Consider the following 13,974-nt stretch of genomic DNA (forward strand, 5'->3'; position numbering starts at 1 on the left):
CAGAAGTGAATGGGGAAGTACAGCAACTAAGATTTCCTAAGAGCAAGGAAACTAAGGGCCTAAACCTGGAATTAATGTCTGGGTCGCTTCGCAGGGCAGCAACCTAGACCAGCTGAGGTGCCAGTAGAATAGGAGGAAAATCCAGAATGAGTGGTAGAGGAGATTGGTGAGGAACATCAACCAGGGCCCCTAGGATCACTATAATACTGGATATTGTAGCCTGGTTCATTACCTCATTTTGGGGAAGTGCATCTGGCCATCACTTTGAAGGCTTATACTTGAACTCCTCGTAGGGAGGACACGAGGATGCTGTTTATATGCTACATGGATATCAGAAATGATGGAAGTGCGAGTTCTGCAAGGGGTTGCCTGTCCTGGGCCCAGCTGATATGCTTTTCTATACTGGCTCAGCCCTAAACTTTCCTCAAGTTTTGGACAGTTTGCTCACTGGAGGGCTCCGGATACTGCTTCCATTGTCTCCTGTTTCCTAACAACACAAAGCTGCATTGGCCTCCCTCAGGGTGAAGACCAGGCATTAGCATGCCCCCAATGACATCTGCCATAGAAAGATCCAGAGTGGTTCTGGTACCTATGACCAGACTAGGATAGTTCTGTCCCCGCTGGGATATCACTTCCCTAGTTGGCACCCAGAAGAGACAACTGGAAGTGCAGATGAGCTAATGTCCCATAGGATGACTCTTGACCAATGAAATACTGTAGAAGGTGTTAAGGAGTTGGCATATAAATGTTTCTTCTTCCATCTAGTAAACTTTTCCAGGGTACTTTGGTTCCATCTGACTTATCTAGAGCTGTTTCACATGACCCAGTAACTAGCCATATTTTCTTATGAAGCTCCACCCAACTCAGTAACCTCCCACTTTGGCTCGGCTTTCTCTTTCTCCTACAAAACTCTTCTTAACCTCCTTCTTGCTAACCTGGGACTGCTTGATCTCAGTCTGTTTCCTAGAGAATGTGGCTTGAGATACAATGCAAGGTTCTTCAATGTCAAAGTTTTTTTTCACTGAGTAAACACATTACCATATAGTATAAACAACCCTTGCCTTCTCAACTGAAAAGTTTACTGATTTGGGTACACTCGCGTTCAGGCTCTCTTTATTTTAATGCATTGGTGTAATTAATGTCTTTGATTTTTCTTAAACTTAGAACTACTCTCTTCCTATGTCCCATTTTGTTTTCTAACTTTTTCATTACTCTGCTCTGGTTTATTATACCTTTATTCTATAGCTCTCCTGTATTTGAGATTTTTTTTGATCCAAAGAAACTTTACGTTGCTTCGTTTCTCCCTTTCAGGATGTGCAGCTGTTCAGTGCCGTTTTCTAGAACAAATAAGAACAAATAAGCAGTGAATGCGAGGTTTCATCTATATATTTTTGTATAATTTTTGACATATTGGAGGAGTGTAATAAATTTTAAACGGCAGATTATGGACTCCGTTCAGCTTATCTCGAGTCACTCCCCAAGAACACTAAACATTTTTCACCATGCTTTGCCGGGCTTCTCCCCAGCCCAGTGTGTCCTACGATCTAGTCTGCGGCTTCACTAGCACCCTTCCTCCCCTCCCTCACCATCTCTCTTTTCATTATTCTTTCTGAGAAGGATTCAGAGACAACATAAATTGCAAACCTATGGTGCTTTCATTAGTATTAAATAGGAACACTTAACCAACATTTTCATTATACCTGTATATTGGAAGTAAAGCCTGAAACCTTGTGTATTAAGTTGATATCACACTTGTGTCTCTCTCACATCTGACCTAACTGCCCAGATTCTTCTAGATTTAGGTATCTCAAGCTTTTGGAATTATTTGTGTTGTTGGTAGTTGTTCTGTCCTGAATTTGAATACTCTGCGATTTGAGTCCACACAGAGAACTCAACTCCCCAGTTCTCCAGCCTCCCCCGGCTCAACTTCAATCATGAACTTCCTTTACTCTCATGGTCTATTAATTAATCACTCTTTTCCCATGAAGGTTGTGTGATGAAAGCTAATCTATGGAAAAGTGAGGAATGAGATTAATGTTCACAAAAATTGTAAAGACCTCAGATAAAAGATGCAGCAGTACTATGCTGCATCCCCGTTGAAACAAAACAAAGACAGCCACAAACATTTGAAAGCAAGTCACATTTTTGCACACCATCCATTATTCTTGCATTTAACAGGATGTTAAAGATTCTACATCTTCTGAATTTATTAGCTTGGTATTTAGCATGTTTCACAGCCAAAATAGCAAAGAAGGTTCATTATTGCTGGTTAAATTAGCCTCATGAAAATGTTGTTGGTAAAAGGTTACAGAAACGAATAAGAGATCTAACCAAGCAGCGTATTAGAACATTTATCATTATAATTTAAAAAGGCATTCTGATGATTTGAATTAACTTGGCTAAAGGTAGAGAATTAAATAAAAGGTAATAATTAAAACCCAAATGGCATGATTAGCTCTTCCTTTTGATAAAGAAAAGACAAAACATATGCATACTGCATTTACTTAAATTGTCTTCTTGAGAGAAACTGAGGCCAATAAATCACACCTGATTATACCACTTACGGGCTTTTAAAAATTTTAACAGCTTTATTACATATACTCTGGATTACTTAAATATCTTGTGATTTCCTCAGACGTAGTCAGAAAGCCCTTCCCACATTATTTATTTTCCACATTATTTTATTTTGGATAACTGAAGCCTAGAATTTAACTTGTTTTTCTACTGAGATTTTAGTGTTTCTTTTTTTAACTGAATGTGATAGATGATAGATAGATAGATAGATAGATAGATAGATAGATGATAGATAGATAGATAGATAGATAGATAGATAGATAGATAGATGATAGATAGATAGATAAGGGATAGTTAAGTTTTGTCATCTTTATGAAGTTTTTAATCAGTGAAAACATTTATTTAACTTGTATTTTTTTTACCTCTTCAACATTCAGAGCTTTAATGTTTGTGTGAACTAAACTATTAATATCTTCCTTTGTGTTAAAATTATTTTTAATTCCAATGCATTTGATATGCAGTGTTATATTAATTTTAGGTGTACAATATAGTGGTTCAACAATTCATATGCCACTCAGTGCTCTTAATCCCCTTCACCTGTTTTACCCCCTTTGGAAACCATCTGTTTGTTCTCCATAGTTAAGAATCTGCTTATTGATTTGTCTCTCTTTTTTGTTTATTTCTTAAATTCCACATAAGAGTGAAATCATATGGTATTTGTCTTTCTCTGACTGGCTTTTTTTGCTTATCATTATACTCTGTAGATCCATTCATGTTGTTGGAAATGGCAAGATTTCATTATTTTTTATGGTTGAGTTTTCTATTCTATATATATATAGAATATGCATCATCTATTCATGGACACTTGAGCTGCTTCTGTAACTTGGCTATTGTAAAATAACAGTGCTATAAACATCGTGGGGCATCTAACCTTTTGAATTAGTGTTTTGTATTCTTTGGATAAATACCCAGTAGTGAAATTGGATCATAGGGTAGTTCTGTTGTTAACTTTTTCAGGATACTCCATACTGTCTTCCACAGTAACTGTACCATTCTGCATTTCCACCAACCGTGTAAGAGGGTTCCTTTCTCTCCATATGCTCATCAATTCTTGATTCTTGTCTTTTTTATTTTAGTCATTCTGACAAGTGTGAGGTGATACCTCACTGTGGTTTTGATTTGCATTTCCCTGATGATGAGTGATGTTGAACATCTTTTCATATGTCTTGGCCTTCTACATGTCTTCTCCCCATTCTTCAGGTGGATTATCTATTTTTTTTTTTATGTTGAGTTGTTTGGATTCTTTATTTATTTAAGATATTAACCCTTCATTGAATATGTCATTTACAAATATCTTCTCCCATTCTGTCCACTGCCTTTCAGTTTTGTTGGTTGTTTCCATTGCTGTGCAGAAGTTTTTATTTTGATGTAGTCTCAAGAGTTTATTTTTGCCTTTGTTTCTTTTGCCTCAGGGAACATACCTAGGAAGATATTGTTATAGCTTATACAGAAAGATAGAACTTTTTTTCTAATAAGTACATAGAGCTTTCCTGAAACAGATGGTGAATCAATTTCTTATTAGTTTGGCAGTGTTTATTAAGTGTTCCTTGTCTGTGGGCTTAAGATCAGAATAATTATTTTCTCCACTTTTCTATTCTTAACAGAAACCAGGAGCTAAAAGAACTTGGTGAGCTTTCTCCACACTGGGACAATCTACGGAAAAATGTCCTTACTCACTGTGATCAAATGGTGAATATGTACCAAGATATTCTGACAGAACTTAGCAAGGAAACAGGTATGAAAGCAATAACTTATTTACATCTTCAAACTGAATTACATTCCATGCATGTTAGGTAAAAACAGTAATACACGTTGTTATTATGCATATAGACAAGCCAAAATAAAATTTAAAGAACCTTTTTATTTCTCATTCTACTATCTTGGCATGATAGACCAAGAAGAAACAAATTGCACTATTTTGCCCCATGGGATTATTATATGAATAACTGAACATTTTTTAAATTGAATTTCTATAAAGAAAAGTAGCTTACACAGGACATGTTTTTCTTTCTGAAATCCTTGTAACATTTTTCCATGTCAAACATACTTCTCAACATACACGCACACATGCACAATTATTATTCATTTACTAATAATGGTCAATTTTTTTTCCTATTTAGGGTCCTCTTTCAAATCAAGCAGCAGCAAAGGAGAGAAAACATTAGAATTTGTTCCCATAAATCTTCATCTGCAAAGAATGCACGTACACAGCCCTCACTTGAAAGGTACTATAATATTCTTTTTTAAGTGGGCAAATTGTGTTAGTGTGTCTTTTTAAAGAAGCTTGACTATTGGCAAAATTTAAAAATTTTAAATTATGTAAAGATGAAGATGAAATAATTGAAGTTGATGATGACCCTGAATACTATAAACTGGATTATTAGTATTTTTGTTGCTGTTTCTTTATCATGTTAAAAATATGACCCCTGATTGAGTCATAGATTAATATGAAAAATAAGTGTTAGCTACATTAAGTAGTATCAAGGATGGCTGGGATACCTGAGTGGCTTGGTGGTTGAGCATCTCCCTTCGGTTCAGGGCGTGACCCCGGGATCCTGGGATGCAGTTCCACATAGGGCTCCCTGCATGGAGCCTGCTTCTCCCTCTGCCTGTGTCTCTGCCTCTCTCTGTGTCTCTCATGAATGAATAAATAAAATCTTTAAAAAGTATATAACTGATAACCATGCTAGTGTTTTGAATTAAGGGGAAAAAAAGGAAAAATAAGGCTTGTTATTTCGAAAAATCAAAGCCCAAAGATGGACTCATAGGTTGTTTTTCTGACTTACTGGTAACTATCAATAGTCACTCCCTTCTTTTTGAGAAAGGAATTTATCAGAGAAACAGTGACAGTGTATTTTACTGTACTCAGATGTGAGAAACATCTGTCAAGGAAAAGTGTATAGATTTTTATAAACATACTTCAGTAAGGTTTATAGTGGATACCATACTGTATTCATTATCATTCTACATAATTCCCTGCTATTTCTTAGTAAAGTATATTTATTTTTTTAAAGATTTTATTTATTTATTAATGAGAGACAGAGAGAGAGAGAGAGAGAGAGAGGCAGAGACACAGGCAGAGGGAGAAGCAGGCTCCATGCAGGGAGCCCGACGTGGGACTCCATCCAGGGTCTCCAGGATCACATCCTGGGCTGAAGGCGGCTCTAAACCACTGAGCCACCTGGGCTGCCCATTAAAGTATATTTAAATATATTCTTCTCATCTCCCTTTTACTTTAACTTATTGCTATATCAATTTTTGTGCATAAGTACAGTGAGTATCTGCTTCTATTCACATACAGCAAAAGTCCCCTGTTATGCTTTTTGTCCAGCATCATTAACAAAGCTCTTCACCTCTCTTTCCTCTCAAAAGTCTCCCTGTTTAATGAGAAATGGTGTGGTCATCCTACTAGTACCCATTTTCCTAGGGAGTCAAAAGTTACTTTAGATCATCCACTCCTCTCTGATAAATGTATTGACATATGAACATACACAGATACATCTAAGGACTCATGCTGACATCCTATTTTGTAGCTATCGTTGCAATACAGAAGTTCTAGGTTTTAAAAAGTTAAAATCTGGGTTCTGCCTTAGAATCATCTGAAGTTTTACAACTAGAAAAAATAACCATTTTTTCTGAGTTTGTGCCTATGATTGTGTATAAATGACCAGCTTGTGTCAGTTTAAGTATAGTTATAGTCATTCTGATGTATAATTGTAGTATCTTTAGTAACCCTTCTCAACTATCTGAAATTTTAACTTGAATCCTTTTTACCATAAATTATGTCAGTGAAAGAACTGAAATAAAAATGAGATAGATTGGTCCAAAGCATTTAGGAAATCTTCCCTGATTACTGATATCTGTCAGTAGTTTGAACATAACATCTATGGTTTTAAAAATCATAAAGACCAAAATATCAACAAAGAATAAAGAAGCTGGGATCCCTGGGTGGCTCAGTGGTTTAGCACCTGCCTTTGGCCCAGGGCGCGATCCTGGGGTCCCGGGATCAGGTCCCCCATCGGGCTCCCGGCATGGAGCCTGCTTCTCCCTCCTCCTGTCTCTCTCTCTCTCTGTCTATCATAAATAAGTAAATAAATAAATATTTTTAAAAAAGAACAAAGAAGCTAAAATACTTAAAAGCTATCTGACAGCCAATATGATTTTTTTTCTAATGACCGATATGAAATGACTTTAATGATAATGTAAAAAGTTTATATATTTTGGAGTGAAACAGAATTTCAGCTTCACCAACTTTTATATATGACCTTAAGTCTATTATTTATCTTTCTAAGTAGTTCTATTCCTATATAAGTGAATTAGAATATATAAAACACCTAGAATAAACAATAATTACCATTATACTACAGGTAGCATTTGCCATCACTGGAACAAAATTGAACTCCTAATTTTATCAGGGCTGTAAAAAGGAGAAAAGCAATCAGTTAACTTCCTATTAAGGGACAATGGAATCTTGAACCAAGAAGTGCCCAGATTTAGAGTAAAGATGATTTACAGGAGCATTTCAGAAAAAAAATATCATATGCAATTATTTAATGACTGAGAGACTGAAGAAATGAGAGAAGGTTAACCTCAGTACAGCCATGGATGGATAGCAGTATCATCAAATCAGATGACTTGTTGGGGCCAAATTGATATGAATGTATACTTAAATACGCATTCAAATATTTGGCAATGATCCTAAAACACTTCCACCAAACAAAGAAAAATTATTATCTAAGTGAGCTCTTACTATACTTATTTCTTGAAAACAAAACAAAAACAGACCATTTAGGCTGTGCCTTCCAGGATGCTGTCCGAAAAATAGACTAGAGTAAGCTCGGATGAATACAATGTGCTCCGTTTCTATTTCTCTAATTTAAAAGGAAGAAACTGGCAACTCAAGAAATTTAGAAAAGCAAACATAATTCTCCTAATTAGTTTGGTTTGGGGTATGTATCGGTTTCCTAGAGCTGCTGTAGCACAGGACCACAAACCAGATGGCTTAAACAACGACGATTTATTATTTTACACTCTGAAGGCCAGGAAGTCTGAAATCACGGTGTTGGCAGAGGAATGCTCCCCCTGAAGCCTATAGGGGGACACTTCCTCAACTCTTGCTAGTTTCTGGTAGTTTGCTGGCAATCTTTGCTTTTCCTTGGTTTGTTGGTGCATCTTACCAATCCTCCATCTTCACAATGTTCTCTTGTGTGTGCATCTTTACATCATCTCCTCCGTGTGCATCTCTGTGTTCAGATTTCCCCCTCAAGGGCACCATTTGTATTGAATTAGGACCTGACCTAATGACCGGATTTGAACTTGATTACACCTATAAAGACCGTATTTCCCAATAAGGTCATATTCTAGGATATCTTTCTTGAGGAGTATAAATCAACCCATAATAGCAAGATATATAAAGGAATTTCTTGTGATGACAAATATCAAATAGTATAGACAAAAGCAAAATTCTGATGTTGGGTACAACTCATAAACAAGAAGATTTTTGACAAAGCAGTTTTCAGGAAGACTGGTTCCTCTTTTTGAAGACCTAAAAGAAAAAATGTGGGAAAAGACTAGATATTCTAATAGCCAATAATTAATGCAAAGGTACTGGATTGTACTACATACTGAATTTTTTCCAAAGGCTAACTCATGTAAATTTTATACACACACACACACACATATAATATATATAATTTTATATACATTGTGTATATGTGGCATATATATCATACATGTAATATGTAATATTGAGCTTATATGTTTTTTAAAATATTTATGTTTTCATAATAGGTTTAAAATTTATTATTTGGGATTGGAATTCAGATGCAGTAAGTGCTTTATAAACTAGATCACCAACTATATGTTTTAATAGAAATTGAAAAATTGAATTTTTGGGGCCCTGCCACTTACTTCTTGGACATTGATCAAGTTAATAACCTTTCTGAACATTGTTTCTTTTTGTTTGCAAAATAAAATGGCTAAAAGTTGTAAATGGCAGTCAATCAAATTTTCTTCCTACTTATATAACATATATTCAGCAGATTAAATGAATTGCAGTTAAATTTATTTAAGATCCATGGTTCCTGATTTGAATGGTTAGCTGAATTACAGACAACATTTGCAAGGTAATGATGCAAGTAAGATTAGCCAAGCCTTGGTCTTTCACTGGTGAGTTATTTGGATATAGTCTACATTTATTTTCATTTCTACCATTAGTAAATTACATCAATCCACATTTGATTAATATGCCTGCTATATTTGGAGAGGCAGCTTTGCAAACAACAGCAGGCAGGTTCACCAAATGCAAGGCTAATGTATAGCTATAGAAACGAGTAACTAAGCAGAACTAATGTTGTCATGTCTCTTACTGAGAATGAAATAACCTCCATTTAATGTCAGGTGCCCCCAGACCCATTAAGATAATTTTTTACCCTTAAATTAAATGCAACAAATACAATTCCAATAGAGATCTTAGACAACAGTGACAATAACAAAGACAAAACCCTGAATTTATGGGGCGCCTGGGTGGCTCAGTGGTTGAGCATATGCCTTTGGCCCAGGGTGTGATCCTGGGGTCTTGGGGTCGAGTCCCACACCGGGCTCCCTGTATGGAGCCTGCTTCTCCCTCTGCCTGTGTCTCTGCCTCTCTCTGTGTCTCTCATGAATAAATAAATAAAATATTTTTTAAAAAACCTGAATTTAAGAACATAATTTTCCACCTCGATAAATTTTATTTTCATAAAGTTAGTTATGAATATTATAAAATATGGATTCTTATAATATTATTCTATGCTTTAGTTTTTAAATTTTATGTTATAGATATATAATAGCATATTATAATATATAGCAAAGAGAGAGAGAAAGAAAAAGAAAAGAAAGAAAAAAAGAAAAAATCTGTAGTATATCATAAAGTGATAGTTGTAATCAGGTGCAAAATAAGCCAGAATTTACTAGATAAGTATGGATGAGTCAGCTAACCTCTCTGCCCCTTAGTTTTCTAATCTCCACGTTAAGGGAAGTTGCGAATGAGGAGCTATTTAGACCTCCCTGATTTCTGTATCTTGAGTTTGGGTATATCACCTCATTGATGAAATATAATTACTTTTGGATGATACTGCTGAATTGTTTGGACTATTTTGAGATAGATTTCCCTTAATATTCTTTGTTGTCTTGTGATTCATGTCAAAGTCATTTTGTGGGCCATTTTGAAGTCAGGGATTATGCCTAAATTGTTCCTTGAGATGAGATCAGCATATCTACTCTTTTTTTTTCATTAGCACTATTTTTATAGTTGTAGGAATTTTAAAAAGATCTTCTGGGGAAAAAATAGACTTATTATCTCATATCTATTATTAAGTGGCTTTTTAAAGGCTATGAGGCAGCCCTATTATTAAATTTCAAACCAACCTAGTATCTTTAGCTTGATGAGATTCAACAACTTGGATTCCATTTCCCCATTATACTATGTCTGATACCATTTTCACAAAACCAAGGACATTTTTTGAGATATAAACTATCAAAGAAAGAAGACACACAGAGGATATTTTTTTTTTAATAAAGGACCTCTGATTTTTTTTTTTTGCTCAAATTTTCTGTAAAACAAACGTCCACCTAGATTTTTATAGTTATCTCTTAGTACCAAAAATCTGAAAGCTCTTATTGTAAACAGTTAAGGGCTATTCATATCACAAGGATACAATGACGACAATTTTAAAATAAGACAAATATTACTGATCAGATTGTTACCTTAGAATTTTATATTTATTGACTTTTTTGTTTATGTATATGCTCACACTTAGATACAATAAATTTCAGTTGATTCTACCTAAATTTTTAAAAAGTACAATTGCTCTAGCCAAGACTGAACATGGTACTTTAAGTGTATACCATTCTTCATTAACTAAACTAAGACACCACGGAGTGAATCCCATGACCCTACCTAAATTTATCTACTACTTTTGTAGTAATTGCAACTGGCTTTCAAGGATGAAGGGCCAGAGGGATCCCTGGGGGCTCAGGGGTTTAACGCCGCCTTCAGCCCAGGGCGTGATCCTGGAGTCCCAGGATCGAGTCCCGCGTCAGGCTCCTTGCACGGAGCCTGCTTCTCCCTCTGCCTGTGTCTCTGCCTCTCTCTCTGTGTGTGTCTATCGTGAATAAATAAATAAAATCTTAAAAAAAAAAAAAAAAAGAAAAGATATCTTTAAAGCTCTCAACACTTAGGAAGTCCCAAGGGGTTAGGACCACTGTGCCAGAAAGGGAACAAAGAACAAATAAATTTATTTCCTATCATTGTCAAGCAACAAAAATTCAACTGGGTAATTTAAAAGTTCAAATTGGCTTTATTGAATGATTCATGAGCCAGGTAGCATCCCACCTAGCAAATAGGAAAGAGCTCTGTAGATCTGCAAAAAAGGAAAGATTTTCAAAGGTAGGAAGTGGGGGAAAAAATGAAATTATTGGCAAAAGAATCCATTGTTTTAGTCAAGGTCATCCTCCTAAGGGTAATGGAAGGGGTCTTTTAGTAAACTTTCTAGTGCTGTCCAGGGCATTGCGTGTTGAGTGGCTAAAGGTTACATTCCTGGGAGCCTGAAACTGCAGTTAGGTTAGATATTAAGCCTTGGTTTGTTGATGTGTGTCCTCTGACGTAAGTGACTATTTTGAGCCTCTGGCTTTCTTTCTTTTCTTTTCTTTTTTTTTTTTTTTTTAACATTATGAAGCACAACATCACAGTTATCACTGTTTAAAAATCAACACTTCAAAGCAACTTTTTGGAGATCTCAAATGTATGAAGGTTATATAAGCCTAAATTCTTGGAACCGCTACAAAATACGCACTTAAAGATCCCAGCTTTTTAAGGAGTGGTTCTAATCAAGGTAGAATCAAAAGGCAACAGAGAAAAGTGAGAGAGACAAGAGAGATCTTATTCGCCCTTTCAACATCCAGACATAAACCCTACTTCTTGCCTCTACAGAGAAAGCCTCTTGATATTAATAGAATATCAAGGTTGGCTTGTGAGGTGGGGAATTGGGAGAAATGGCTTCTGGAAGGTAGATAAAATGTTCAGTTCTGCTTGCTGTGCTGAAACACAACAACAGTACATTTTACTTGAAATTTATTTGAAATGTATTCTTTGAAGTTCAAAAGTAAAGAATATTTGGGAAACTCTGCTATGTTTTGGCTCCTGGTAGCTTCACCCTTGAGAACATGGAACCATGTTAGGAAATCGGCTCCCTTTCTGTTCTAATTTTTTTTTCAGATCTTGATTGTTGTGCTACTAATTATTATGTGACTTTTCCCTAGAATTTCATATTCCCAATCTGCTTTACTGTTAACTTCCTTTTAGTATCTTGCTTGAAATGATGATAAATGGTAAATGGTAAATTGTTAACTTCCTTTTAGTATCTTGCTTGAAATGATGATAAATGGTAAATAAAATCATAAAAATGACAATTTAATGAAAATAATGGGAAGATCTAAGTAAACATTGGATAGTATAAGACTAAATTTATTTATTTATTTATTTAATTTTTTTAAGACTAAATTTAAAAAAAAATACAAACACTGTACTTTTAGTAGTGAATTTGCTTCTTACAGAGGTATGAATTAACAATTCTGAAACTATTTTATTTGTAAATAACATGGTTAACCAAATATATAAATATGTAATTAGGGAAAGTCAAGTTTCTCATTGTCAGAGAAAGAAGTTAGAAATAAAGAAGGAAGGAAGCCTAGAAAGAATTTTGTAATGCTCAACTGAAGTCAAAGGTAATAATGTGGGCTCATTGGTTTGTTATTTTTAGTATAGATAGATAAGGATGTGTATGTGTGTGTGTACTAATTGATATGCAAATATATGCATATACTCCCTACTTCTGGCACTGAAAATATTGAAAGCAATAACAGTGAGCATACTACCCCCAGTATTTGATTTCTTAAAAATATATATATATATATATTTCACTTATTTATTTATTCGAGAGAGATTTATTTATTTATTTGAGAGAGATATTTTGAGAGAGCAAGAGTGGGGGCAAGGTCAGAGGGATGAGCAGGCTGCCTGCTGAGCACTGAGCCCCATGCCCAATGCCTGGCTGGATTCCAGAACTCTGAGATCATTACCTGAGCCAAAGCCAGACATTTAACTGACTGAGCCACTCGGGCGCTCCCAGTATTTGATTTCTAAACACCATTCTCCAGTAAAAAGAGCGAGGGTTCTTTGGAAAACTGGTTGATTCTAGGGCTGAGGCAGGGAAACTATAAGATGAGTCTAGAGTATCTCATGGCTCTAGAAAGTAAGGAAGTGTTCAAAAAACAAACCATAACAATGATGACAAATATGGGGGTAACATATATAAATAGGCCAAGAGCCAAGTGGAGGAGCCCCCAGGGGACAAAGCTAGGACAACTTGAACATAGAGATGGTGTTAGTTCATAAACCAAGGGACAATATACCCATGAACCCTTATTGATATTAATAAATAACTGAGGGGCACCTGATGGCTCAGTTGGTTAAGCAGCCAGCTCTTGATTCCAGCTCAGGTCATGATCTCAGGGCACTGGGATCAAGCCTCACATGAAGCTCCACTTAGCAGGAGTCTGCTTGAGGATTCCCTCTCCCCCTCCCTCTGCCTCTCCCCACCACTCTCTCTTTCTAAAATGGATAAATAAATCTTTAAAAATATATATAAAAATAAATATATATATTTATATAAAATATGTATAAAATATATAAATATAAAATATATATATACATATATATGTGTATATATATAAAATAAAGGAGAAAGGTCAACTATTCTTCCCAAAATAATTTCAGTTAATAAATGTGGAAGGAATGAGGGAAATAGAAAACCGCAATTCAACCACAGCAGTGATAATTGCCACAGGCAAGATTTATCAACAGAAGTTAAAATTAGTGGGTATAAGTCTAAAAAGAATATTGGATATTGCATTGTCTTAAAATACATCTCTCTAAATATTCAGTGGCCTTACAGTGAAGAATCAACTGTAGGTAGTGGCAGTCATCACTTTGACCAATGCGTCAAGGTTAACATCAAGTAATATATATCAACTTAGCATACTCCCTGTTATAACACACTGAGAAGGGCCTATCGCCTTCATAGTCTCCGACTCTATGGTGCAGAACCTCAGTCCAATTATGAGAAAACAAAAAATAAATCTAAGTTGAGGGACACTCTACAAAGTAACTGACCAACGATCTTAAACAGTGTCAACATGAAAAATGAAAGACTGAGGAACTGTCATAAATTGGAGGAGACTACATGACGGCTACATGAAATGTGGAGTCGTGGACTGGATCCTGAAAAAGCAAAGGATGTTAGTGGAAAAAACAATCCTAACACACTATCTACTTTATTTAATGATATAGCACAAATTTAA

At 35.4% G+C, this 13,974-nt stretch overlaps 1 protein-coding gene across 16 annotated transcripts in view; it reads left to right on the forward strand.

Annotated features, from left to right (window-relative positions):
* Positions 1 to 13,974, forward strand: part of INPP4B (inositol polyphosphate-4-phosphatase type II B) — a 711,205-nt gene that overhangs the window by 543,982 nt on the left and 153,249 nt on the right. For all 16 annotated transcript variants that reach the window (XM_077860913.1, XM_077860916.1, XM_077860927.1 and 13 more), the window contains 2 exons: positions 4,179 to 4,309; positions 4,695 to 4,799. In XM_077860913.1, the coding sequence (XP_077717039.1) occupies positions 4,179 to 4,309; positions 4,695 to 4,799 (236 nt within the window). The remainder of the gene's footprint in view (positions 1 to 4,178; positions 4,310 to 4,694; positions 4,800 to 13,974) is intronic.

Source organism: Canis aureus, chromosome 20 (genome assembly GCF_053574225.1).
Source record: "Canis aureus isolate CA01 chromosome 20, VMU_Caureus_v.1.0, whole genome shotgun sequence".
NCBI lineage: Eukaryota > Metazoa > Chordata > Mammalia > Carnivora > Canidae > Canis > Canis aureus.